Here is a 24,423-nt window from a genome sequence, read left to right on the forward strand (position 1 = left end):
TTTGATCCCTAGTCTCTGTTCAACTCACTGATATCAGTCAGATTGCGACAATAGTCATCAGCACTCCTGGGTTAGGGAGTAGAAAATCAGCCATGGCAACCCACTCCTGATTGCTGTCTATTGACCCCTATTGGGGGGGTGTGTGTGTGTGTGTGCACATGTGTGCGTATGTGTGTGCGCATGTATGCGTGAGTATATGTGTGCGTCTGTATACACGTGCGTGTATATGTGCATGCGTGCATGCGTCTGTGTGTGTATGCGTGTGTGTATGTGTGTGTTCATGCATGTATACATGCATACGTGTGTGCAGATGTTGAGTATGGACAGGGTCGGGCTCAGGTTTCATGCCCCCTCCCACTTTACTAGCCTGCCGAAACTCACCATCAAGGCTCACACATGATTAATGGCCACATGAGTGAGATTGGGGAAAGTAATGGACAATGAAGGAATTATGACTTTAGGAGATGAAGATAGGGTAGGGGAACTATTAACAAGAGAAATAATATAAAGAATCTAGAATAGGCAATACCTCAAACTAATTTCAAAGGAATAATCATAAATCTCAACAGCAAACCTTCTACTCAACATCTACAGCCCAAATTTGAGACTACATTTTTATTATTTGATTCCTAAAAATTACCATCCAATAACCTGATCATTTAGGTGTCTCCAACAGGCTAGAATCCAATACACATATCTGTGGGAGTAAAACAATTCTAATAACAGGAAACAAAAGCAGAACATTTACAGTCCTATAATAATCATTCACTGCTAGAAAATCTTATGCAGGAAACCTGGTTGGATTTTCTACTCAGTCAGACAAAACCATCCTCGATGTTGTGCCTTTTTGACTGTATTGCAGAAAAGCGATAGGGTTTGTAAGTTATCTGCTTTTAGTTTGAATTCACTGACAGTTCTATCCACTGTAATGTGCTACATATTTTTTAATATGGGATGGTTTGACAGCCTTGAGATCAAACACTTTCACTTGTTTGTTTTTGTTGAATACAAAACTGGCAACTAGCCTGCCTCCTTCCCCCTCCACCACTTCCCCCCCCCACTCCCTCCCCCCACCTCCACATTTCTTTATCCTCTTTGTAAATGTTTTTAGGCTTCTGATATTTTGTTCCCAATGTTTTCTTTGTGCTGATGCCCCTGGCATTGAGTGAGACATGAATGAGGAACTGGAATCTAGGTCATGTTTCCTGGTCCGTATATCGGAAAGGAAGTACAGTGGGTCCCACACTAACAGAGCACACTGTGGTGACGAGCTATTCCGCCTTCGGAGAAACCACAAAGTGCTCATGCTATAAATTGAAAGGTTAGCTCCAAATACCAAAAGGCCATATTGTGTATAGATAATCCTCACCTGCTCAGTCAGCTTTTTTTTATAAAAAAAACATATTTTGTTTCTTTTGCCTGTTTTTTCAAGTTCCTCTCATGTTTACAGCATCTCCTCATCATCTGCACAGTTTTCTGGTGGGGAGAGGAGCAGGCAGCCCACACTATTGTGGCTTTTCAATTGGAAGCTAAGAAGTGTACAAGAGTGACATGGGTGATGTGCCCTTTCATTTTCCCTTCCTCTCTGTGAGAAGACCTTTCACACCTCTGTGCCTCCTTGAGAGCATGGACATATTTGTGGACTTATCACATTTCAACGCTCAGCTTTCTTTAATGCTTTTATTATTAATTATGCCTCACTTACAATAAAGGATCGTTTTGTTTTGTTTCTTCTTTAAATATTCAAATGTTTTAATATATTGTTACTCTACTGTAGCCCTTTGGCCCAGGTAGATGGTCCCTCCTCTTGCTTTATGTACCCGTGCATGGGTGGGTGGGGAGTCCAGGTCAGGAGAGCCTAAACTTTCCTTGTGGGCCTGGAAAAGCACTCCTACAAAGATGGAGTCTCACCATCAAGGAAAACATTGAGTCATTTTTTTTAAAGAATACCCAGAATAGTAGAAATGCTTAATATCTGAGAACAGCTGTCACTGAGAATGTAGGTAGACTTGAATATCTTGTAAATTATATATTGCAGGGTAAAAAGAAAAGGAGGAAAAGAGACAAGCAGCAAGACTCTGATCCAGGTATGAAGATTTTTGACCTCATAACTTGTGCTTATTGTCTACATATGATTGTGTATCTCATTGAATCAAAGTGTGAAGCCATAGACATCTATGGGATGAAATCACACAATGCAATACAAGTATTAGCAAGCCAATGTAGTAATGACATTTCTCAGGCCTCTGTTTTATTAAACAAGTTAGCCATTTTACTAATGTTAATGCTTTCATTAGAAGAATTTCATACCAATGTACTAATGCTTTCCACAATTGCACCCCAGTAAACATAAAATCAACTTGCTTAAAAGTAGACACCAACGTGAAGTAGATAGCTAGGAGTGTGCTACAGGACTGTTACACACAGTAAGGAGGGGAGGGGTTGAATGACATCTTTAATCATCAAAAGGAATTTCAGCTATTTGCAGATATTATGGGGCCAAAATTCAGGGCCTCGGTAAGACCCGTTACTGCCCGTTTGTGGTGGCCATGTAGCGGAATCCCGTGGCTACTGCTTTGTGATCAACTGGCTGCCCTGACCCAAATTCAGTTTGAGGATTTTTTAGCCTGGACCCGATTCCGCCCCGATGCTGATGACCGCCACAAGCGCATCATCAGAATGCGTATCGCCGCTTTCCCTCACCTGAAAAATGCACCAAGCGAAATGTAGCTCAAAAAATCGATGCCCCACCCGCGGTGCCTTCGACAGCTTTCTGTGTCTGTGCACCTTATCCAGACTGTGTGCGGCCCGGCATCATGGCGGCTCTTCAAGGGGAGGGCCCACTGCCGCGGCCGACATGTATTTTTTTTTGCCAGTAAGATAGTACCCACAGGTTCAGCTGGGTCGCCAGCAGGCAGCCTGGCACCTCCTTTTGAGTGCCAGACCGCTAACCCAGCCGAAACCCTCCCTGGTGGCCCAGTGGCCGAAAATTTAAAATGACTGATTCTCTCCCCTTTAACAGAGGGGAGAAAGCGTGGTGACGCACACGCACTGTGATGTCACCACGACTTCACCACTGATTGACAGCAGCGGATTCCCGGTCCGACCCATATTCTGCCTCTCAGCCTGGCTTTCAGTCGATCTCCCGCCCCCACTATGACCGACTTCCGGTCCAACGTCAAAAAAAACCCTAAGTGCTGAAAATCTACGGAGAGCCCGCCTCAACGATTCTGGCGGAACAAACTTTCAAAAAAGGATAGGTTTCTTGTGGAAGTGAATTCTGGCTCCTATGAATCCCTACCTATGTGACAGTCTTGAAACAAACTCCGAAGTATTTAGGATCTATATAATACATGCCATGGTTAACATAGCAAGCTTTTTTTGAGTTTTCATTTTATGGTGATCCTTCTAGCAAGGGCTGAACCATAAGCCGGAAATGCCACAGAGGAATAAACCACAGTGGTTGCCCAGGCACGATAGTGAGAGGGAGAATTGATTGTCACTATATTGTCACTTTATCATACCGTTTATATTAGGACATTAGATGCTTTCGAAGAAGGCAGAGGGGTAGGTTTGTGTCTTTATGCCTGGGTGTAAGGTGTGGCCTGAACAGAGCACAGTGAGGAAAACTGGGCGAAGAGGATTGCACATCTGTAACGGAGTCCACCTGATTTTTGCCTGCATTTCAAACAATGGAAGGGGAATCAGGTGGTCTCAGTTACAGCCATACAACCCTCCAGGCCCGACTTCCCTCTCAGTGCTCCACCCAGGCACCAGAGGTGAAGATCCAACCCCCCTATTGTCTTCACAAAAAAGTGTTTGGCAAACCGTTCTTGTCATTTGAGGAGGCAGAAAAGCTAGAGGAGCTGTGTGTCACTTTCATCACGATAATGCATTTCAACATGATTTATGCCATTGGCTGATGCATCTTTGAACAAATGGAAAAAGGGCTTGTCAAATGCTTTTTCATGAAGTTGGTGCTCATTTAACTTGTTCTTTGACACAGAACTATTCAGTGCCTTGTATGTATTATATTATTATATACCCCTAGGTGACTAAATTTGACTGTATTCTGTACATCCCTGTCTTGATAGAATATTTTAGATTTATTTTGTATATGTAGCTATAGAGCATATCAGTTGTGGTGCTGAAAGCAGTTTTATTTGGCAGTGGGGCAGGGGGTAAGCTTCTTAAAATTGTAAGCGGAGTTTGTTCAGAAATGTTGTTGGTTTTTTACCAGAATAGTAAAAGTATTCCAATGTCTTTTTAAACAAACTTTTCAGAGAGAAAGGCTAAGTTGAAAAAGAGACTCTGCCACTAAAATGAAAGAAGGAAACCTCAAAAAGTACTGTGTGGTATTGATATGTACTACAGTGTTAGCCCATGCACAAACATACACACACACACACACAATGACAGGACAGACAGATGCACACTGCTAGAGACAGGCACACATACACAGACAGGCGCAAACACAGATGCAAATTTGCAATCACATAGACACACATGTGCACATAGAAGCAGACACAGATACATGAACACGGACACACACAGGTACACAAACACAGAAAGACAAATACATGCAAAGGCAAGTACACAGAAAGTGGCAGATATTGGTACAAATACAGGCAAATACAACCAGTCAGAGAGCAAAATTAATCCAGATTTTAAACCCAATTCCAATTAACCACAGTTTTAATGAAGAAAGCACTCACATAGAATTTTTTTTAGCAAGAATCACTCACACATTTAATTCTGCCTTTTAAGATAATATTACCTAGCTCTCCAAAATCATTGATCAAACTTTGATGGCCAGGAATTGCTGAATATAGAAAATAACACTTCAAAAAGTAAAACAAGGTTGTGTTCGGCTTCTTTGGTATTTGTGGTTTGGCTCCCATTGCTATTTTGTTATTTTTAGTCTCACAGACATTTCCATTTATATGATTAGGCTGCATGTGCAAGTTTTCCATTCAGAATGAGCTGCATGTGCAAGCTATCCTTTCCTTCCGAGATGTTTTAAGAAGTTAAATATCCTAATAAGTGGTAGCACGGCCTGAAATATGTTTTTAGCATGCAACAAGCCCAAACTGATGTAGCATTGCTTCTCACTATTCACATAGATAATTGGGGTAAAACAGGAACGGAAATGCACACGGGAAGATTTTTAAAACACTGCCACTGTCCTTCCCTGAGGTTCTAGAGGGTTCCATTTGCAATATACAACAAGGAATTCTGCAGCTGTCATTTTGAATGAACTTAATTCACAAGCAGAATGAATGGAGAAGCAGAACATCACTGGTGTTGGCTGCTGGCTAGGCTTTGGTATTACCACTGACCTACTTTCACATTTTGAATGATGAAGGAGATCCCCCTTTTTTCTGACGGAACCATATTTGGCAAGAAATAGAACTCAATTTCACTTTTTTCCCCTCCCAATTTTGCCCTTCTCCCAAAGGAATGACCCATGAGCATTATAATGCCAAAGCAATTAATATCTCATTCAAGTGGCAGTTCCTTATGTTAACTCAGACGATGTATGGCATCAAACTTTCGGATCACAGGGTGAGATATGGGTATCTCAGCTGAGCCTGACCACACCTGACCTGATGTCCACACAGACTCAATTTCCAACGGGGTCAATGAATCTCGACAATGAACCCGGGTTTATTTTTTGCCTTCAATGTCCTATAGGCCAATTGGAGCACTACTCTTGCTGCCCCAGCTGGGATCGGCTAACTCAGCACGGGCCAGCAATCAAACCAGAGATATTTCTGGTTTGTATGAGTTAGTACCCTCCATGCATTTACCCACTGAGCCATCTGGACACCCATTGATTTAAACAACATTTTTGTGAGGGTGGAGGGGTGAGTGGAAATGTTTGCAGGTTTAGTTTTGCATTTTTTTGTGACATGCTATGTTTCAGCTTTTAGTAATTTATTTCATTCTGACACAACTTTGCTTTCTCTGAATACTGTAGCATCCTTTTTTTTGCAAACATATCGAGGTTTTTCGCTTTTGCTCTTTTTAAATTTTATAACACTTTTTGTGTTTGTTTAATTCAACACCTTTACATGCGGTAAAAGGTATTTACGCTCTGCTTATAGTCAAATTTTTTGCTTACTAAAACAACCTTCAAATTGACTCTTTGTGGTGTCAAATAACTTTGTCTGTTCAATGATTGTAATAGTTGCTATAACATCTATTGCTTTTCTTTGCTTTTTTTTCTTTCATGCCTTCCCTGCCCATCCTTGCCACATGTTTTGCTTTTTTTTTTGTTTCTTTTGTTTTTTTTGTTCAGATCCAAGCTCTCCTAAGAAATGCCGGGCACGCTTTGGCCTTGACCAACGGACAGACTGGTGCGGCCCTTGCAGGTGGGTATTTTGTTGCCTAACAGTCTGCGTTAGCCAATCTTGTCACCAGGTGCCTCTACTTTCAGTCTTGCAGGACTTGCAGCTAGCGCACAGCTGATAATCAAACTGCGTCCAAATGTTTCAAAGAGGCAGTATTACTCTTCTTTTTCCTGCTGGCCTGAGTTGTGGGATGATGTTAAGCTCACACGCCTTTAGCTTTGCTGCACTACTTCAAAGCATTTTAAGCAAATTGTGTTCAAAAGAAAGGAGCTGAGAACCACAGTATCACAGAACCTTGCCACCATCTTGATTTTGTGGCCTTAAAATTGAATGTGATTTCAGTTCACCTCTCACACAGTGCTGTGCTTGGAACCTTCTTTAGGACAGAGTCTCTTGTTCGAAAGGTATATAATAAGATTTTTGATAGATTTGAAGTACAGTCCGAAAAGGCCTGCAACATATGAAAAAAGTGCAATCTCTTTAAAGCCCACTTTTTCTTTCCTGGTTGAATATTCTGTGTGGAGCCTGCTGTTGCTTCTTTGGCTCACCTGGATTGCATACTAACTCCATTTTCTTTACAAAATGTGTTCCTCCATTGTTGTTTTTGTTTACTTCACACTAACAGATGCAAACACCACAATGATGTGTCGCCCATTGTTCGAGCTTGATCTGCAATAGATGCGGTGCCTCCCTTGCAGGTACCCATAATTACTCTATCTTTAACCTGCTTGTGATTTTTTTTTTAATTACATTTTTTTGACATAACTTTTCTAACCTGTCCGGCAGAGGCTTCCTCAAAGGAGGCCGTCTTTATGGAAAAAGTATTTGCCACACCTTTTTTTTGCTTAAATGGGTGAAGTGACGAGAATTAGAGGAGCTACATATTTTCATCATGGTGACATTGCGCTCAAGTGGTATCATGATGTCGATAACAAATTATGTCACTGCACCTGTTCTTGCAAACAAGTAGGGGGAAAAAAGTTTGCCAAAGACTTTTTTTACAAAGGTGACATTTCTTTAATGTAATTGTAGACAGTCTCAACATGCAGTCACATGGCGCTGGTCAGGAGCGGTGTGAAAATGCAAGGGAAAATGGGCCTTTGTAAATAAATGAACAATTCTGTAGCAATAGAATGAATGAAAGATATAAGAAGGTAAGAACTTGATATGTGAGGAGTGTATTCAGCACCCACTAAGTACCTCCACATGAAATGCAATTCTACTTTTACACAAAATCTACTGCAGCCTCAGTAGAGTAGAAATAGAAATTGTGTTTGATGTGGGGCGAGGGAAGATGTACTGCTCATCGAATCCACTCTTTTCTCGTCTCAGATATCAATTTGTACCTTTCTTTTCTTTTTCTCTTAAGTGCAGTAAAAATATTTTTTTAATTAGTCAGGTGACATTGCTGAGAACTTTGTGATGTAACAGCTGTGAATGTACCAAAAATATTTCTACAGTTGTTGGCCCACTCAAGTTGTGTGATTGTCCAGGGTTTTTGTGGGTGATTGGATGCAGGCTTTTATTTTTTAGGGGGGACGTCAGTGCTGACTTTCCATTTGGTCACCACATTATTTGAACTGAAACTAAATCCCCAGGACGTCAGAGATCAATTGCCAGTGACACAATGTACAGTCATCTATAGGTACATAGGATCAGAAATAGGCCATTCAGCCCCCTTAAGCCAGTTCCGCCATTCAATTAGATCATGGCTGATCTGTATCTCAAATCCACTTATCTGTTGAACTCAGTCGTGAATATTTCAATTAACCACAGCCTTTTGGGGGAGATAATTCCAGAATTTTCTCTATCCTTTGTGTGAAAAAATGTTTCCTGATTTCATTCCTGAATGGCCAAGCTCTAACTTTAAGATGTTGCCCCTTTGTTTTGGATTCTCCCCCACTAGAGGAAATAGTTTTTCTCTACCTACTCTATTGAATCCTTTTATCATTTCAAACACCTCAATTAGATCACCCCTTAATCTTCAAAACTCAAAGGAATACAATCAAAGGTTATGCAATGTGTCCTCATAATTTAACCCTTTAATGCCTAGTATAATTCCAGTGAAACTCTGAGTATTCTGTCCAAAGCCAATATATCCTTTCTGAGGTGTGAGGTCCAAAACTGAATGCAGTACTCCAGATGGGGTCTGATCAAGGCTCTATATAACTGGAGCATCACTTCCTCACTTTTGTATTGCAACCCCTGTGAGATAAAGGAATAAAATCAATTAGCCTTTTTGATTGCTTTTTGTATATGTGCACTAGATTTTAGGGATTTGTGTACCTGAACACCCTTTCCTCCTCCACAGTTCCTAGCCTCCCGCCATGAAGAAAATATTTTGATTTGTCTTTCTTGGATACAAAGTGGATGACCTCATACTTTCTCACACTGAACTCCATCTGCTACAGTTTTGCCCACTCACTTAATCTGTCTTTTTGTAACTACCTGCTCCCATCCACACAATTTACTGTGCCTCCTAACTTAATGTCATCTACAGACTTGCATATACAACCCTCTACTCCTTTCTCCAAGTCATTGATATTTATGGTGAAATGCTGAGGCCTCAGTCACATAACAACGAACACAAGCCTGAAAGCACACCTAGTGAGTAATTAGGAATTTGATATGTTCTTGTGTTCTTAAAACCATAAGAAATAAGAGCAGGAGAAGGCCATACGGCCCCTCGAGCCTGCTCTGCCATTTAATACGATCATGGCTGATCCGATCATGGACTCAGGTCCACTTCCCTGCCTGCTCTCCAGAACCCCTTATTCCCTTATCGTTTAAGAAACTGTCTATTTTTGTCTTAAATTTCTTCAATGTCCCAGCTGCCGCAGCTCTCTGAGGCGGCGAATTCCACAGATCCATATCTGATTTCACTTGCTGTACCTGCATACTAACATTTTGTATTTCATGCACAAGTACCCCCAGGTCCTGCTGTACTGCTGCACTTTGCAATCTTTCTCCATTTAAATAATAACTTGCTCTTTGATTTGTTTTCTGCCAAAGTGCATGACCTCACACTTTCCAACATTGTACTCCAACTGTCAAATTGTTGCCCACTCATTTAGCATGTCTATGTCCTTTTGCAGATTTTTTTATATCCTCTTCACACATTGCTTTTCCTCCCATCTTTGCATCAGCAGCAAACTTGGCTACGTTACACTCAGTCCCTTCTTGCAAGTCGTTAATATAGATTGTAAATAGTTGAGGTCCCAGCGCTGATCCCTGCAGCATCCCACTAGTTACTGGTTGCCAACCAGAGAATGAACCATTTATCCCGACTCTCTGTTCTCTATTAGTTAGCCAATCCTCTATCCATGCTAATATATTACCCCCAACCCCGTGAACTTTTATCTTGTGCAGTAACCTTTTATGTGGCACCTTGTCAAATGCCTTCTGGAAGTCCAAATACACCACATCCACTGGTTCCCCTTTATCCACCCTATTCGTTACATCCTCAAAGAATTCTAGCAAATTTGTCAAACATGACTTTCCCTTCATAAATCCATGCTGACTCTGCCTGACTGAATTTTGCTTTTCCAAATGTCCTGTTACTGCTTCTTTAATAATGGACTCCCAACATTTTCCCAATCATAGATGTTAGGTTCACTGGTCTATAGTTTCCTGCTTTTTGTCTGCCTCCTGTTTTAAATAGGGGCATTACATTTGCAGTTTTCCAATCTGCTGGGACCTCCCCAGAATCCAAGGGAATTTTTGTAAATTACAACCAATGCATCCACTATCCCTGCCGCTACTTCTTTTAATTTGATTTGTTTCAATTCAGAAGAAAGCAGTCACTGCAATTCTAACTACAGCAGCATCGTCATGGCATTCTAAAGTCATGTAATAGGGAAATGATGATAACAGTCAAACAGATCAGGAAGAGCCATGGTTTGATCACTGGTCTTTGCAAAGTTAACAGAGCTCAGTCAAATCAACAATAGGCTCTGTAATTTGTCTCAGTGACCCCGTAGTATGGGGTGGAGGAAATCACAGCGAAGGTTCCCATTCCTGATTACTATCCAGTGATTCCCTTGGAAAGTGACCATGTGCAGACAAAATGTGGCTTGGCTGGGGTATTCTCCACAGCCGGTTATCATTCACTGTCCAGAATCAGACATGAGGAATGTCCACTTGGGTGAAGTACCTGGCAGTAAACAAGGGACTGTACCTCAGTGCAAGTCACCACCTTCAGAAGTGGCAGGAACAGGAATGACAACCCAGAGGTCATGATTTCAAATCCCACCATGAATTCAATAAATCTGGTCATTTGTAAGCTTGCACCAGAAAATAAAATGACTGTGAAAGGTGCTGGATTGTTATAAAAACCCAACTGGATCACTAATTGATTTCAGGAAAGGGTTTCTGCCACTCCTTCCTGGTCTAGCCTAGATATGACTCTAGTCCGAATGGCCTACTCCTGCACCTATTTTCTATTTTCTACGTTTCTACATGATAGACTCATAATATCCTCTGAAGCCATCTAACAAGCCATTCACTAGTATAAGTAATCACTACGTTCAGGGCAACTAAGGATACACAACATCGCCCACATCCTAAGAACAAATTTTTAAGAAAGGAGAGTGTTATCATGCAGACCCTCTCCTAACTCTGCTTATTCGTGTTCACAGCAAGCAGATTTATAGGCAAAATCATATTTCCTATGAGTCAAAATTCACAATTAAAAATATGCAGTGAATGGGAGTATCGTGCTTTTAGACTAACAATGTACCCTTGTACCACTGGGTTACATGCCAAAATTCATACAGGATGCCTACCAAGGTTTGACCACACTTGGAGTTCTGTGGACAGTTCTGGTCTCCATATTATAAAAATTATACAGAGGTACTGGAGCAGATGCAAAAAAGATTTACTAGACTGATACCAGAACTGAGAGGTTATACCGATCAGAAAAAATTGAGCAGGCTGGGGCTCATTTCTCTAGAAAAGAGAAGACTGAGGCGTGACCTGATCGAGGTCTTCAAGATTATGAAAGGGTTTGATAGGGCAGACGTGGAGAAGATGTTTCCACTTGCGGGCAAGACCAGAACTAGGAGACATAAATGTAAGATAGTCAATAATAAAACCAAAAGGGAATTCCAGAGAAACTTTTTTACCCAGAGAGTGGTTAGAATGTGGAATCACTACCACAAGGAGTAAGTTGAGGCAAATAGCATATCTGCATTCAAGGGGAAGCTGGATAAGCACCTGATGGAGAAAGGAATAGAAAGATATGTTGATGGGGTTAGATAATGTGGAAGGGAGGAGGCTTGTGTGAAGCATAAACACCGCCATGGACCTGTTGGACCAAATGGCCTGCTTCTGTGCTGTAAATACTTTGTAATACTTAGTAATACCATGATTGCTCCTGATCCCTTAAATACGCAGAAAAACAATACTGGTAAACCGTACAGTTGAAAATAAAAACTACAAATCAGACATTGCATAAAAGCAACATAAACCAGCAGGTAACAGTAATACAGTATATAAAGTGTCTTCAAAACAAAAATAATAAGTGTCTGAATTAGAGTCCTTTTTAGAGTTCTTGATACTTTATACTTGGAACAAGCTTGTTCTTTCTCTGCTGTGACATAGAGAATAAAACGTTAATGAATGAACTGAACACAGGGCTACTCCTGGGTATGCTAGATATGCTCCTCAATTCCTTTGAATTGAAAAACAACTTCTCTGAAGAACTCCCCGAATTCGTTCTCAACAGGCTGGTAATTATAATATTAATTATTCCTATCAACCAAGTTGACGGGGATGTGGAGAAGGGCCTCATTGCTGTCCACAGAGATATTTACTAAGCCAGGCCTGAAAAAAGCCTTTCGAAATCACCACTTTAATCATTATGGCAATTCACAGACAGAGCTCTTGTTTCTCCTCATAATTTTAAACTTGCTTACAATATCATTTCACAACCGGAGGTGTTAACTAAACAAAGCAGACCCTTTCAGAATACAGCTGAGAGTGTTACATTTAAAATACTTAGACCTAACTAAACATCCACAATGAAAGCTACAATACAGAACTATTTTAGGATATGACATAGGATGGGGCCTCATGTTTGTCACAGAGACAATCAAGAGAAATCGGAGCGGAAAAAAAATCAAATATGGGAGCCACCTTTTTTTGGCTGATCGATACTAACTTACATTTTTAAAAAATTCGTTCAGGGATGTAGGCATCGCTGACAAGGCCAGCATTTATTACCCATCCCTAATTTCCCTTGAGAAGATGGTGATGAGGCGCCTTCTTGAACAGCTGCAGTCCGTGTAGTGAAGGTACTCCCACAGTGCTGTTAAGGAGGGAGTTCTAGGATTTTGACCCAGTGACGATGAAGGAACGGCGATATATTTCCAAGTCAGGATGCTGTTTGACTTGGAGGGGAACTTGCAGGTGATGGTGCTCCCATGCACCTGCTGCCCTTGTCCTTCTAGATGGTAGAGGTCGTGGGTTTGGGAGGTGCTGCCAAAGAAGTTGTGGCGAGTTGCTGCAGTGCATCTTGTGCATTGTACACACTGCAGCCACGGTGCGCTGGTGGTTGAATGTGGTGGATGAGGTGCCAATCAAGCGGGCTGCTTTATCCTGGATGGTGTCGAGCTTCTTGAGTGTTGTTGGAGCTGCACTCATCCAGGCAAGTGGAGAGTATTCCATCACACTCCTGACTTGTGCCTTGTGGATGGTGGGAAGGCTTTGGGGCGTCAAGAGATGAGACACTCGCCACAGAATACCCAGTCTCTGACCTGCTCTTGTTGCCACAGTATTTATGTGGCTGGTCCAGTTAAGTTGTTGATGTTGGGGGATTCGGCGTTGTTAATGCCTTTGAATATCAAGGGGAGGTGGTTAGAATCTCGTTTGTTGGAGATGGTCACTGCCTGGCACTTGTGTGGCACGAATGTTACTTACCACTTATCAGCCCAAGCCTGAATGTGGTCCAGGTCTTGCTGCATGCGGTCAAAGACTGCTTCATTTTCTGAGGAGTTGTGAATGACACTGAACACTGCAATCATCAGCAAACATCCCCACTTCTGATCTTATGATGGAGGGAAGGTCATTGATGAAGCAGCTGAAGTTGGTTGGGCCTAGGATTTTGCTCTGAGAAACTCCTGTAGCAATGTCCTTGGGCTGGGATGATTGACCTCAAACAACCACAATCATCTCCCTTTTTGCTCAGTATGACTCCAGCCAGTGGAGAGTTTTCCCCCTGATTCCCATTGACTTCAATTTTACTCGGGCTCCTTGATGCCACACTCAGTCAAATGCTGCCTTGATGTCAAGGGTAGTCACTCTCACCTCACTTCTGGAATTCAGTTCTTTTGTCCCATGTTTGAACCAAGGCTGTAATATCGTCTGGAGCTGAGTGGTCCTGGCAGAACCCAAACTGAGCATCGGTGAGCAGGTTATTGGTGAGTGTGTGCCGCTTGATAGCAATGTCGACGACACCTTACATCCCTTTGCTAATGATTGAGGGTAGACTGATGGGGCAGTAATTGGCTGAATTGGATTTGTCCTGCTTTTTGTGGACAGGACATAATCAGGCAGTTTTCCACATTGTTGGATAGATGCCAGTGTTGTAGCTGTACTGGAACAGCTTGGTTAGAGGCGCAGCTAGTTCTGGAGCAGAAGTCTTCAGCACAACAGCCAGGATGTTGTCCGGTCCCTTGGCCTTTGCTGTATCCATTACGCTCTTGATATCATGTGGAGTGAATCGAATTGGCTCAAGACTGGCTTCTGTGACACAGTCAACTCATGATTGCTGTTGAACGCATGAGAACAATTAGTGTCTGGACAAGTAAGCTGACAGAAAACTTCCCAATGATCAAACACTGGAGTCAGTGTCATCTCAGAATCGCCATCACACTCATCGAGTGCAGTGACTGTCCCTGCTACCACAAAATAGGACAACAGGCTGAGATCATCTATGTAACAGATAACAGGAAATGCTTTAAAAACTTATCTAACCTCTAAATTCATCTGATGATTATAAACTGCTCAGACTTTGCTGTCTCTGTTTATGATGTCTTGTGACATTAATTATATTCTGACTTGTTCCTTCCCATTGGTATCAGTCATTCTAAATACAAACCATCTGAATTCTTTCATTAGATTACATCTTGTGACTCACTCCTAGTTACCTTCTATTCACTTATTTTCCAATTTTCTCCATTTCTTGCTTAAGGGTTGTGACTCATAACACTGGGCTCCACAGATGAATGTAGTTTCTGATACTTTGTCTAAACTCTTCTTAATATATGAGCCCAGACAATGAATTTTGGCAGGCCAATCAACCACTGAAAGTATCACAGCCTAGCTCAATCCTTTCCTCACCTGATCTCCATACATGCATCCTTTCCTGAATGGGTCACTCGTTAGTGATCAGAAATATCAATCTTGACTTTTCCTTCTCTAGTCCATACATACTGAGGCCAGTTGTCCCACCTCCACCATTAAGTCAGCCATGATCCACAAACCAGCATTAATTAGGGCTCGAACCAATGTCCTTCCTTGTTGCTATGGCTCAGTACTACGGTTCTGTGGTACATTTACCCACTCGGCCTTCATGGGCCACATATATATCGATCTGATTGTCTATTATCTTCTTTCCACCATTAGCAGGTTCTTTTTAACTGTCTGATATTGTATAATGTTTTATTGTTCCTTATACTGATGAATTATAAATCATAACAATTATATTAACTTAACAGTCATAATATGGTTTTTGGGGAATCATAATAAGGTTTCTGGAACTCAATGGACATGTTAGGTGACATGGCCAGTACTCAACCTTCTGCAGTATGCTGACTCTTTATATAAATATTTTTAAAATCATTTATAGCTACAATATTAATAGTTAAGTGTGCTGTTTCATCTATATTAGATATATTAATTGTGAAAGTATTGGCCTGGATTTTGCAGTGGTAATGATGGCGAAACTTTCAGTGTTCAATGTCATTACCCCTCTGAAACTGATCATAACCTCAGGATTTAGCCCATGTGCAGATAAACACGGAGATCCTAAAGTTGCGGTCAGTCATTCTCTGCTTCACCACTGGCTGCACTGTGGAACTCCCCGTAGCTGGCAATCAAAGAAAACACTTGAACTGTCAAAAACTTTCATTTTTCCACTCTAATATCATTGCTAAATACCCCATAAAAAGTTAAGCCTTGTTGAAATAGGTGTAACTGGGTTTCTTTAATGGCGTATTGACTGCTGAACAACCGTTTGGTCCCTGGAAAAATAAGTTTACATTTGTGGAATGTCAAATTTCTCCATTATGATAAATATTACTATATTTTTAAAATAATAAAACATTTTGTTTTGTTTATGATATTTCAGCTTTTACCTTACTCCCATATGTATATCCCGATCTTTATTTCACACTCTGTAATTTTTTTAAAAAGTGAATGATAATCAGTGCCTTTTATTTCCTGGTTTGCTGTCTGTGAGAATTCTTCAATGTTAGACAGTTTGATGACATCACTGCTGCTTACACTGGAGATCCCCGGTACAATCAAATTAAGGTTGAGAAAGCTAAAGTTTTCATCACAGAGATCACAAGATCTTTGTGGGCAGCTTTCTTCGAGGTCAGCGGCGATCGCCGTCGCTTCACCGCTGACTGTAGATTGCGAACTATTGTATCATAGAAGTTCATTCCAAATTTTATTTCAGGATGAAAATGATGGTAAGTACAGTTAGATTTGTAACTGCCTAGGAATTTATTATCCACTTACAAATGTATTTTTCTTTGAATTCAAACTATATTGTGATATAGTATTTCCTGTAACCTCTCGTAGCTGGGCTAAAATCCAGCCTAGATAGATGGGATGACTGTTTCCTTTCTCTGCTGGCTGCAATTGGTCTGTGATGATTTTGAGGCAGTCGCAAATCCAGTTCTTATTGGCATGGGCCACCACCACAAAATCTGCCCATAGCTGAGGAGAAATGGGATGTAAACTGATACTTTCTGATTCAATGCTTCCTTATGTTCTGAAGTGTATCTGATATGAGAAATGGAAACATCACACTGGTACAGAAGGAGATGGGCTCCCAGCATTGGGATTAAGGCACACTGTTGAGACAGATGCCCTGAAATTGTGAGACACAAGCCCCAAATTAACTTTAATGGCAGAAAAATCAGAAGCACTGCTAAATGGGTGTGCTGATGCATGTGATCATTCAGGTTAAATAGACTCTATGCCGGGAGTCGAGCCTCGCAATTTTAGAGTAGAGGGAGCTTTATCGTGAGTCTAACCAATTTTGTACCTAACTCAGGAGTTCTTGCTGGTACCACTGGTGAATAGTGAAAATATGTTCTATTCCAAACATTGACAGCCCTCACCTTGTCAAATATAAAATAAAACTCACCAAAAAATATAAATTTGAAAAATCACAACAATCATCATCAAATTTTGCTGAGTTTATGACGATTTTTAAAACTTCGCTCTTCTACCCCATCATGAATTATTACCTTTTGAATAGTTTTAAACCTGAAAATCCATCATGAGAAAATGTGCCCCTCTGTAATGTCTGTTATAACAGGGTTCAAATAATAAATCCAACCAAAACACCAAAGAGTAACAGTCACATAGTCATGCCAAAAGTTGGAGCTTTAACATGGAAGAGTAAATTGGCAGGATACAGGTTTCTTCATCTCTCGCACAGTTCCCCACTCATTGTACTGCCTCATTAAGTCCTTCCCAAAAGGAATTAAGACAGGAAAAATTAGTTGGTAAGTCATTCTCCAAGGGCTGTTTTGCAAAACCCTGCAGTGGTTGGCTTCAAAGTAACATTGCTGAATGTCTGAAATCAATTTTCGGTTGTAGGTGCTAGAAGGAAACCCCACCAGGGAAGAAGGTTGAAATCTCATTTAAAAGGAAAGGGGGAGTATTACGTTGACAAAATAAAAATCTACCAGTGTCAGCCATGGCTCAGTTGGTAGCACTCTTGCCTCTGAGTTAGAAGATTGTGGGTTCATAGTCCCACTCCAGCGACTTAAGCACAAAAATCTTGGCTGACACTCCAGTGCAATATTGAGGGAGTGCTGCGCTGTCAGAGGTGCCGTCTTTCGGATGAGACGTTAAACTGAGGCCCCATCTGCTCTCTCAGGTGGATGTAAAAGATCCCATGACACTATTTCAAAGAAGAGTTATCCCTAGTGTCCTGGCCAATATTTATCCCTCAATCAATATAACAAAAACAGATTATCAGGTCATTATCACATTGCTGTTTGTGGGAGCTTGCTGTGGGCAATTTGGCTGCCACCGTTCCTATATTACAACAGTGACTACACTCCAAAAAGATACTTCATTGGCTGTAAATTGCTTTGAGATGTCCGGTGGTCATGAAAAGTGCTATATAAATGTGAGTCTTTCTTTTCTTTTTCTTTCTTTTTATCATTGAGAGCTTGTATTGACTTTGCATTTCAAAGCTTCATTTCGAACAGTCCTAATTGCTATACTTTTATGTTATTATTTTAAGATCTGGTGCCACACGTGTATAGAATCTTTTGTTAAAAGCATCCTTCCCCCATTTTGGGTCTTTCCTTCCCCCTCCACACCACTGCCAGACTTACAGGGAAGGAAACAATCTATATCCTCGTTGCCATCAATTCAGGCTCAAACCAAGCAGTAGGAAACTCATGAGAATGAAGTTGAATTACCTTTCATTCACTTTTTCTCCTCCATAAAAAAGTGTCTCACCTGAATGGACTAACTGGTATTGGAAACTCATCATTTGAGAAAGTTATAGGAAAAAAAACTAGTTCTGTGGTACAGGTTATTAATACACTTTTGTGCTGTGTCACCAAGTGCCATTTTAAGTGGTCAGACTTAGTTAGGAGACACCAATCTTGACATGCTACATAGTGATGTGAATCTACACTTTACTTACACATAACTCTTTTCATTGTTCTTAGGAAGAAAAAGAAGTGCATTCGATACATGCAAGGAGAAGCCAGGTGCACCAGCCCAATTTCTTCAGATGGAAGTGTGATGGACTGTCCTTCCTCTCCTCCTAATGCACTCCAGCCTCCAGCAGAAACTTCAGCCAAGCTTGCTAACTCTGCAGACTTAGCGCAACAAGCGCAGCCAAACCCAGTCTCTTTCTCTGCTCCGCCCCAGCCTAACACAAATCTAACTGGACTTTCTATAACGTCTACACCGGACTCGCAACAATATAATAGTACTTTACTGAACATCCCACACCAGCACACGCTGTCAAGATAATGGGCAACTTCTACCATGAGCACCAATTGATTAGTAGCATCCTCGTGAGTGAGTACAGAGATTCCATGATGCCTTTAACCAGGCCCAACCAGTGTAGTGCACATTCAAAGAACAAGTGGCTCTGAAGTGTACTTAAACTTTGGCATCCTATCAAGACACAAAACAAAATCCGATTCTACTCTTTCAAGATTTTCCAATGAGGAATATTGAACGGTTGAAACAATATGCAAATTGTCATTTAAAGTGTTGCAGGCAGTCTTTATTTTGATTGTTCCATATATGATGGAATTCAAAACTATCAGAAGTTCAAATATCCAATCAGTTTATTTATGGCCATGTAACCAACAAAACCAGACTATTTCCTAGTTAGTGCTTTTATTTTGGCCTTGTTTATCTTTGTACATGCCAGTTATATAAATACATTCCTCATTCCCACAGTTCGGTGCAGAGCAAGTTGCCTCCTTCCTCCACCTGTAGCAATGGAAGCAGTTCTGAGTTAGAGTTTGTGAATTCATCCAATCTCGGATGTTTTACAATATTTGCCACCCAAAGAACATTTCTGGGTCCTTTTCCTTAAATCAAGAGCATTCTGATTTGGTGTGTTCAGCACTAACGAGATTAGTTTAATTAGCATTAGTTTATATTAATCCTACAGTCCATAAAATGTTATGTATCTGTAATTAATTCATTTAGGGAGCATTATCTCTTCATAGACAGGGCCTATTGATCAATACCCTTTCAGAAAAGGTGAACATAGATGGCTACTCTCTCCAGATGGTTTTGTTAGTTAGAGTTTGACCCCGTCCCTCATCTACCCTCAGCAGCTGTGGATATTTTCACCAGATATGATCGCTGGTGATGGACGCAACATCAGGGAGATGTTTCAGGTGTTATGGTGGAAGGGGCTGTTTCTCATTTCTCCTCCCCCTATCCTTCCTCCATGACATCTTAGTAAGGCCTAGGCTAGATTTAGACAAAGAATACTTTTTATATATCTTAATTTGCTTAAAATTCATTACATTTAAAAGTATACTATTGAAATTTGATGCAACTTGATGGACCTGCAAATATGGATTTGTTTTTTGTACTTCAGTTTCTAATTTTTAATTAAGTTGCAGTACATGATGAATAGATTATAATTCTCTCATTTTGGATTTTAGAGTGTGTTACTTCCTCAGCTAAGTACTGTCCCTTTAAACTTATAAACCTTAGTTGCGTGGCAAACCTAAAAAGTCAACAATGGAGCATGGAAGCTTGAAATGGGAGGGATGGTGGGAGGGAGCGGACACACTTCAGATGAGACAGTAAATCAATGTGTATGATTCTCAATACAGGCATTATATTTGGCAAAAGGGCTGTGGAATAGCCCCACCATTCAGCCTTCTAGCTCCAGTCTTCTAGGTAAAATTCATACATTTAGTTATCAACAGCCCTATCCTATTTTTGAATGCAATAATATGTTAAAACAACAAATGTACTTATTTGCCTTACACATTTATTTGCATTATATTCAGCAGTTCCTCCCATTGAGCAGCCCAGAGTTTGTTCCTCCTTCCCTCAATGTCCTCACAGCCCAGTCTGGTAGTGTTGAAAAGAAGCATTACATATGAGCTTCCCACTACTTGCTTTGTGACCATGTTTGAACTGGCCATATCAAAAATCAAGAGATTCCATATTATCGGCACCTTTTTCTGTGAGAATCGTAAAGAATCTCGCGCCATTTTTGGAGAACTGGTTCGTCCCTGCTTGTGACGATACAGCTCAGAGGAATCGTTTGCTTTTCCTTCAAAAGCTCCTTGAGTTCACCAGTTATGAGGTGTACAAAGCATTTGGACACATTGGGCCAAAAATAAGTCAAACTAAATGTTAGAAATGCCATACCAGCCTCTGAGGTGAGGTCCTATCAAGACAGGATAGCATAGTGGGTTAGGACATTATCTTCTCAACTTTCAATTTGGGTTTGAATCCAGCTGAGATAAATGAGTTGAGAAACTCCTGTCTCTCTCTTGCAGCTATACGGATCCTGTGGGAAATGAGTCTGGGGCAGTCTCAGTCCATTTGTAAAAATGTTAAGACTTAAGCGGTTCACAAATTGTTATTAAACTGAGAATCTCAATCAGAGAGCCCATAAAATTGACTGCTGTGAGAAATGGAAGGGTGGCTCTCATTCTCGGGGGTTGCTTTTCTGAAGTGCAGATTAAGGCACGTTGTTGGAAAGAATAAAGAGAGTTTTACCCTGCGTCTTGCACCTGACACTGGGTATGGAAAGTAAAATAATATATTCTATTCCCCAGCATTGGCCTCCCACACTCAACGAGCAAAACAAAGTAACTTGTGAATTCCTCAACTACTGTGAAACATGTAGTCCAATGAAGGAAATATACTTACAGGCATTTGCTAGGTCTCATTTCATGTAGCAGAACTTATAGAAGAGCTACTAAGGTCCAGATTTTGGATCCAAACCTGACACTTGTGCATCTCCTCCCCGTCTTCTTCAGCATGTCGAGGTTTATATGTTAACTGTGTGAAGAGTGAAATGAATCGATTAAGATATTTTTGTCTGAGGTATAGCATCTGAAAACATTTATTTTAAATATTAATAATTGCTTTCTATGTGTATTACATTGGTTGATGGGTCTTTCCATTGTTATTAAAAGACTGCTTTTCAGGCAGTTAAAAATGAACATTTATACTGTCAAACAGATAAATGAGGTCAATATTTGATCTGGATGTTACTTTTATGAAGCCCCGAAATGGTCAAGCAATCACTTATTTTTGTTGTTATTATTTCATTTTCTTGCCTATTTGTATAAAAAAATTGACAAAAATAGCAAAAAAATATATAAATATGAGACTCAATGCTTTTGCTTTTCTGTGTGTGTATTTCAGGCTGTTGTTATATTTTTATGAGTTATATTTTGGGGATTAAAAATAAAAGTAGACATAGACAGGGATTTTATAACAGTTATATTATTTAGTATTTCCCACTAAGTATTATTTCGCCCTCAGTGACAAACTTGTCAGCTGTTTTTTTTTCTTCACGCAAGACTTGTTTGCATTTTTGTAGAAAACTGCTTTCAGAGACGTTGATGTCTTATCCCCTTCAACAATGTAATTACAGTTCAAGAAAAATGTCAATAACGCACGGTCAACCCCCATGTTGATAGACAACCAAAAATTGTAAGTAAGTAGAAGGGATCAAATCATCGAAAACTGTACTATTTGCTGAAAAAATAAAAAATAAAAATATTTTGATTGAAGTAAAGTATGCAGCATGGATAGATCTGTTAATTTTATTTCTGTGTTTCTTCATTGCTTTAAACACTTTCTCATCTTTGTCAAATGCCTTGTAGTAGATGTTTGAAGGGAATTAATAATCCCCATAGGCTTACACAGTATGCTACTGCCCTGCCAAAACACACAAAATATCTCCAAAACTAAATATTTGAATCCTAGTTAAATTTATTTCACATTTTGTTGTCTTGTGGGCTCTTCCACTTTCCAAACCAATTCCCTTCCCCAAACCAGTGAAGTGCGAACTAGAGCTAAATTTTTGTCTGGATCCGCCATCGGAATTTCTGATGTACTTGTGCACATGTTCACATGTGTGGTGCATTTGCTACCAAGGCCAGTCATGAAGCAGAAATGACAATTGTTCTCTGTGCATGACTGCTGCATTTTGTGCCATACTCAGTACTCATCGGGGACAAAACTACGCCGGTTCCAGACACAACATAATTAGGCAAATAAGAAGAAGGTACCAAAACCGGTTTTAAATTCTGCATTTTGTTTTGTTGGTCTAAGCCTAAGATGACTTTAAATGTCATAAGAGCATAAGAACATAAGAAATAGAAGCAGGAGTAGGCATACAGCCGATCGTATTGACATAGCGATTCAGCCATGATCTTATTGAATGATCCACCGTTTAATCATGGCTGAACTTCTGCATCAACTCCACTTTCCTGCCCTATCCCCATATCCCGTGATTCCCTTAGTGCCTAAAAATCTATTGACCTCAGTCTTGAATATATGATATGACAGCATAGTGATGTGCTCAGTATGGAGAGGTAAGATATGAGTTCACACCTACAGCTTTCTCATGAGACATATTTTCCATCAAACATAGTAAGCTATTTTCTGTGGGACCAGATATAGTATATCTAATTATTTTGCTTTAAAAAAATTTCATTCATAAAAGTACATATTCATGAAGTTTTTACCAGCTTTATTCCTACAATTTGGCAGGAAAATATGCTGATCCACTGGGATTGATGATCTGGAGTTCTGCTGGGCCAGGTACATGAAGAGTCTTGGCACATGTGCAGAGTTTTATCCGAGCTTTGGTCTAGGGACTGCAGTGAACTTGTTTTCCCTTCCTATGTTGATATGTTTTTGCTATCGCTAGGGAGTGATCTTACTGCTTGTGTGGGTGAAGCAATGATATCAGTGTATAAGTCTCCAGGGAGAAATCTTAAGCTCCATGTGGCGCGTGTACATCATCTATTCAACTTGGAAAGAATTGCCTTTCACTACAATGAGATGATGCACATCCTCACAGCCAACTTGAGAACTACCCTAGTCTACATGTTGTACAGGGGCAAGGGGGTTGCTTTTCAGTGCGTAGGCCCAGCAAACACGGACTAGGTCTGCAAGCTAATCATAATCATTTAGGCCTTCAGTACCACTGCCCAAAACATGGGTAGCATTGTACATCTCTAACCACACTCAAAGAAATACTAATGTGAATGCAAAAGAAAAATACTGTGGATGCTGGAAATCTGAAATAAAAACAGAAAATACTGGAAATACTCAGCAGGTCAGGCAGCATCTGTGGAGAGAGAAGCAACGTTTACATTTCAGGTTCTGATGAAAGGCCATTGACCTGAAATGTTAACTCTGTTCCTCTCTCCATAGATGTTGCCTGACCTGCTGAGTATTTCCAGCATTTTCTGTTTTTAATATTAATGTTAATCATAATTCATTGAGAGGCTAACTGATTTTTAAAGGCAGTCCTGATGGTGAGCCTACCAATTCGACAATGCATGGGTCGCAAGCCCATCATGCTGATCCCGCTGGGGTTTACGGGGTCAGTGAGTGGGCACCTCAATTGCTTGGGGCTGGTTAGACTGCTCTACACCTAGTACCAATGAGCAGGGTATTTGCATATTGCAAGTAGGCGCCCACATAAAACAGGCACGCACTCTGGCCACCTATTTTCATGGTGGGTTAGGGCGGTAAGTTGAATGCTGCAATTTTCAGAGCTCTACCGCCCTGTTCCTGCTCAGCAGAGGCCACAAAAATTGATCTTAGCCTGTTTAAGAAAATCAATTAAACTTTCAACAGCATTTGTTCTGTCCAAACATGAATACAGTTGATACACAACATAAAAGATATATTTTATGTAAATAGTAATTTAAAACAAAGTGCCACTTATATAAGATTTATTTGTATGGAATTACAGTGAGTCCCCCCCTCATTAAACTAGAGCTGAGTCTCTGTTTTGGTGATGTAATAAAGGAGATGATACATCAAAGTGCTCCCCCACAGTATAGCAGACTAAATTTCGGCTTCACTCTTCACAAGATGGTTACATGAGAAAGACCATTCTTTGTTTGATCCCTCTAGAAAACCCTATGGTCCTCCACAATCATGGCATCCAACTGTTTCTTAAATTATTCCAGGGATTTTGCCTTCTCTACCCTAGTACATTCCAAATGCTGGTCTGTTTGAAGAGAATGTCCTCATATCAATTCTAAGTTTGCCTTTAACAACAAAAACAATTTGCCTTTAATATCAGAAAGACATCCCAAGGCACATCACAGTGGCATAATAA

General features: G+C 40.5%; 1 protein-coding gene across 3 annotated transcripts in view; it reads left to right on the forward strand.

Moving 5' to 3' along the window:
* Positions 1-18,436, forward strand: part of LOC139262909 (transcription factor 7-like 2) — a 198,187-nt gene extending 179,751 nt beyond the window's left edge. For 2 of the 3 annotated variants that reach the window (XM_070878190.1, XM_070878192.1), the window contains 2 exons: positions 2,039-2,087; positions 18,281-18,436. In XM_070878190.1, coding sequence (XP_070734291.1) covers positions 2,039-2,087; positions 18,281-18,357 — 126 coding nt within the window. In that variant the 3' untranslated portion in view covers positions 18,358-18,436. Of the gene's footprint in view, positions 1-2,038; positions 2,088-6,978; positions 7,052-18,280 lie in introns of all 3 variants that reach the window. The other variant, XM_070878191.1, reaches the window with a different exon arrangement.
* The last annotated feature ends 5,987 nt before the right edge of the window (positions 18,437-24,423 follow it).

This window comes from Pristiophorus japonicus, chromosome 4, assembly GCF_044704955.1.
Source record: "Pristiophorus japonicus isolate sPriJap1 chromosome 4, sPriJap1.hap1, whole genome shotgun sequence".
NCBI lineage: Eukaryota > Metazoa > Chordata > Chondrichthyes > Pristiophoridae > Pristiophorus > Pristiophorus japonicus.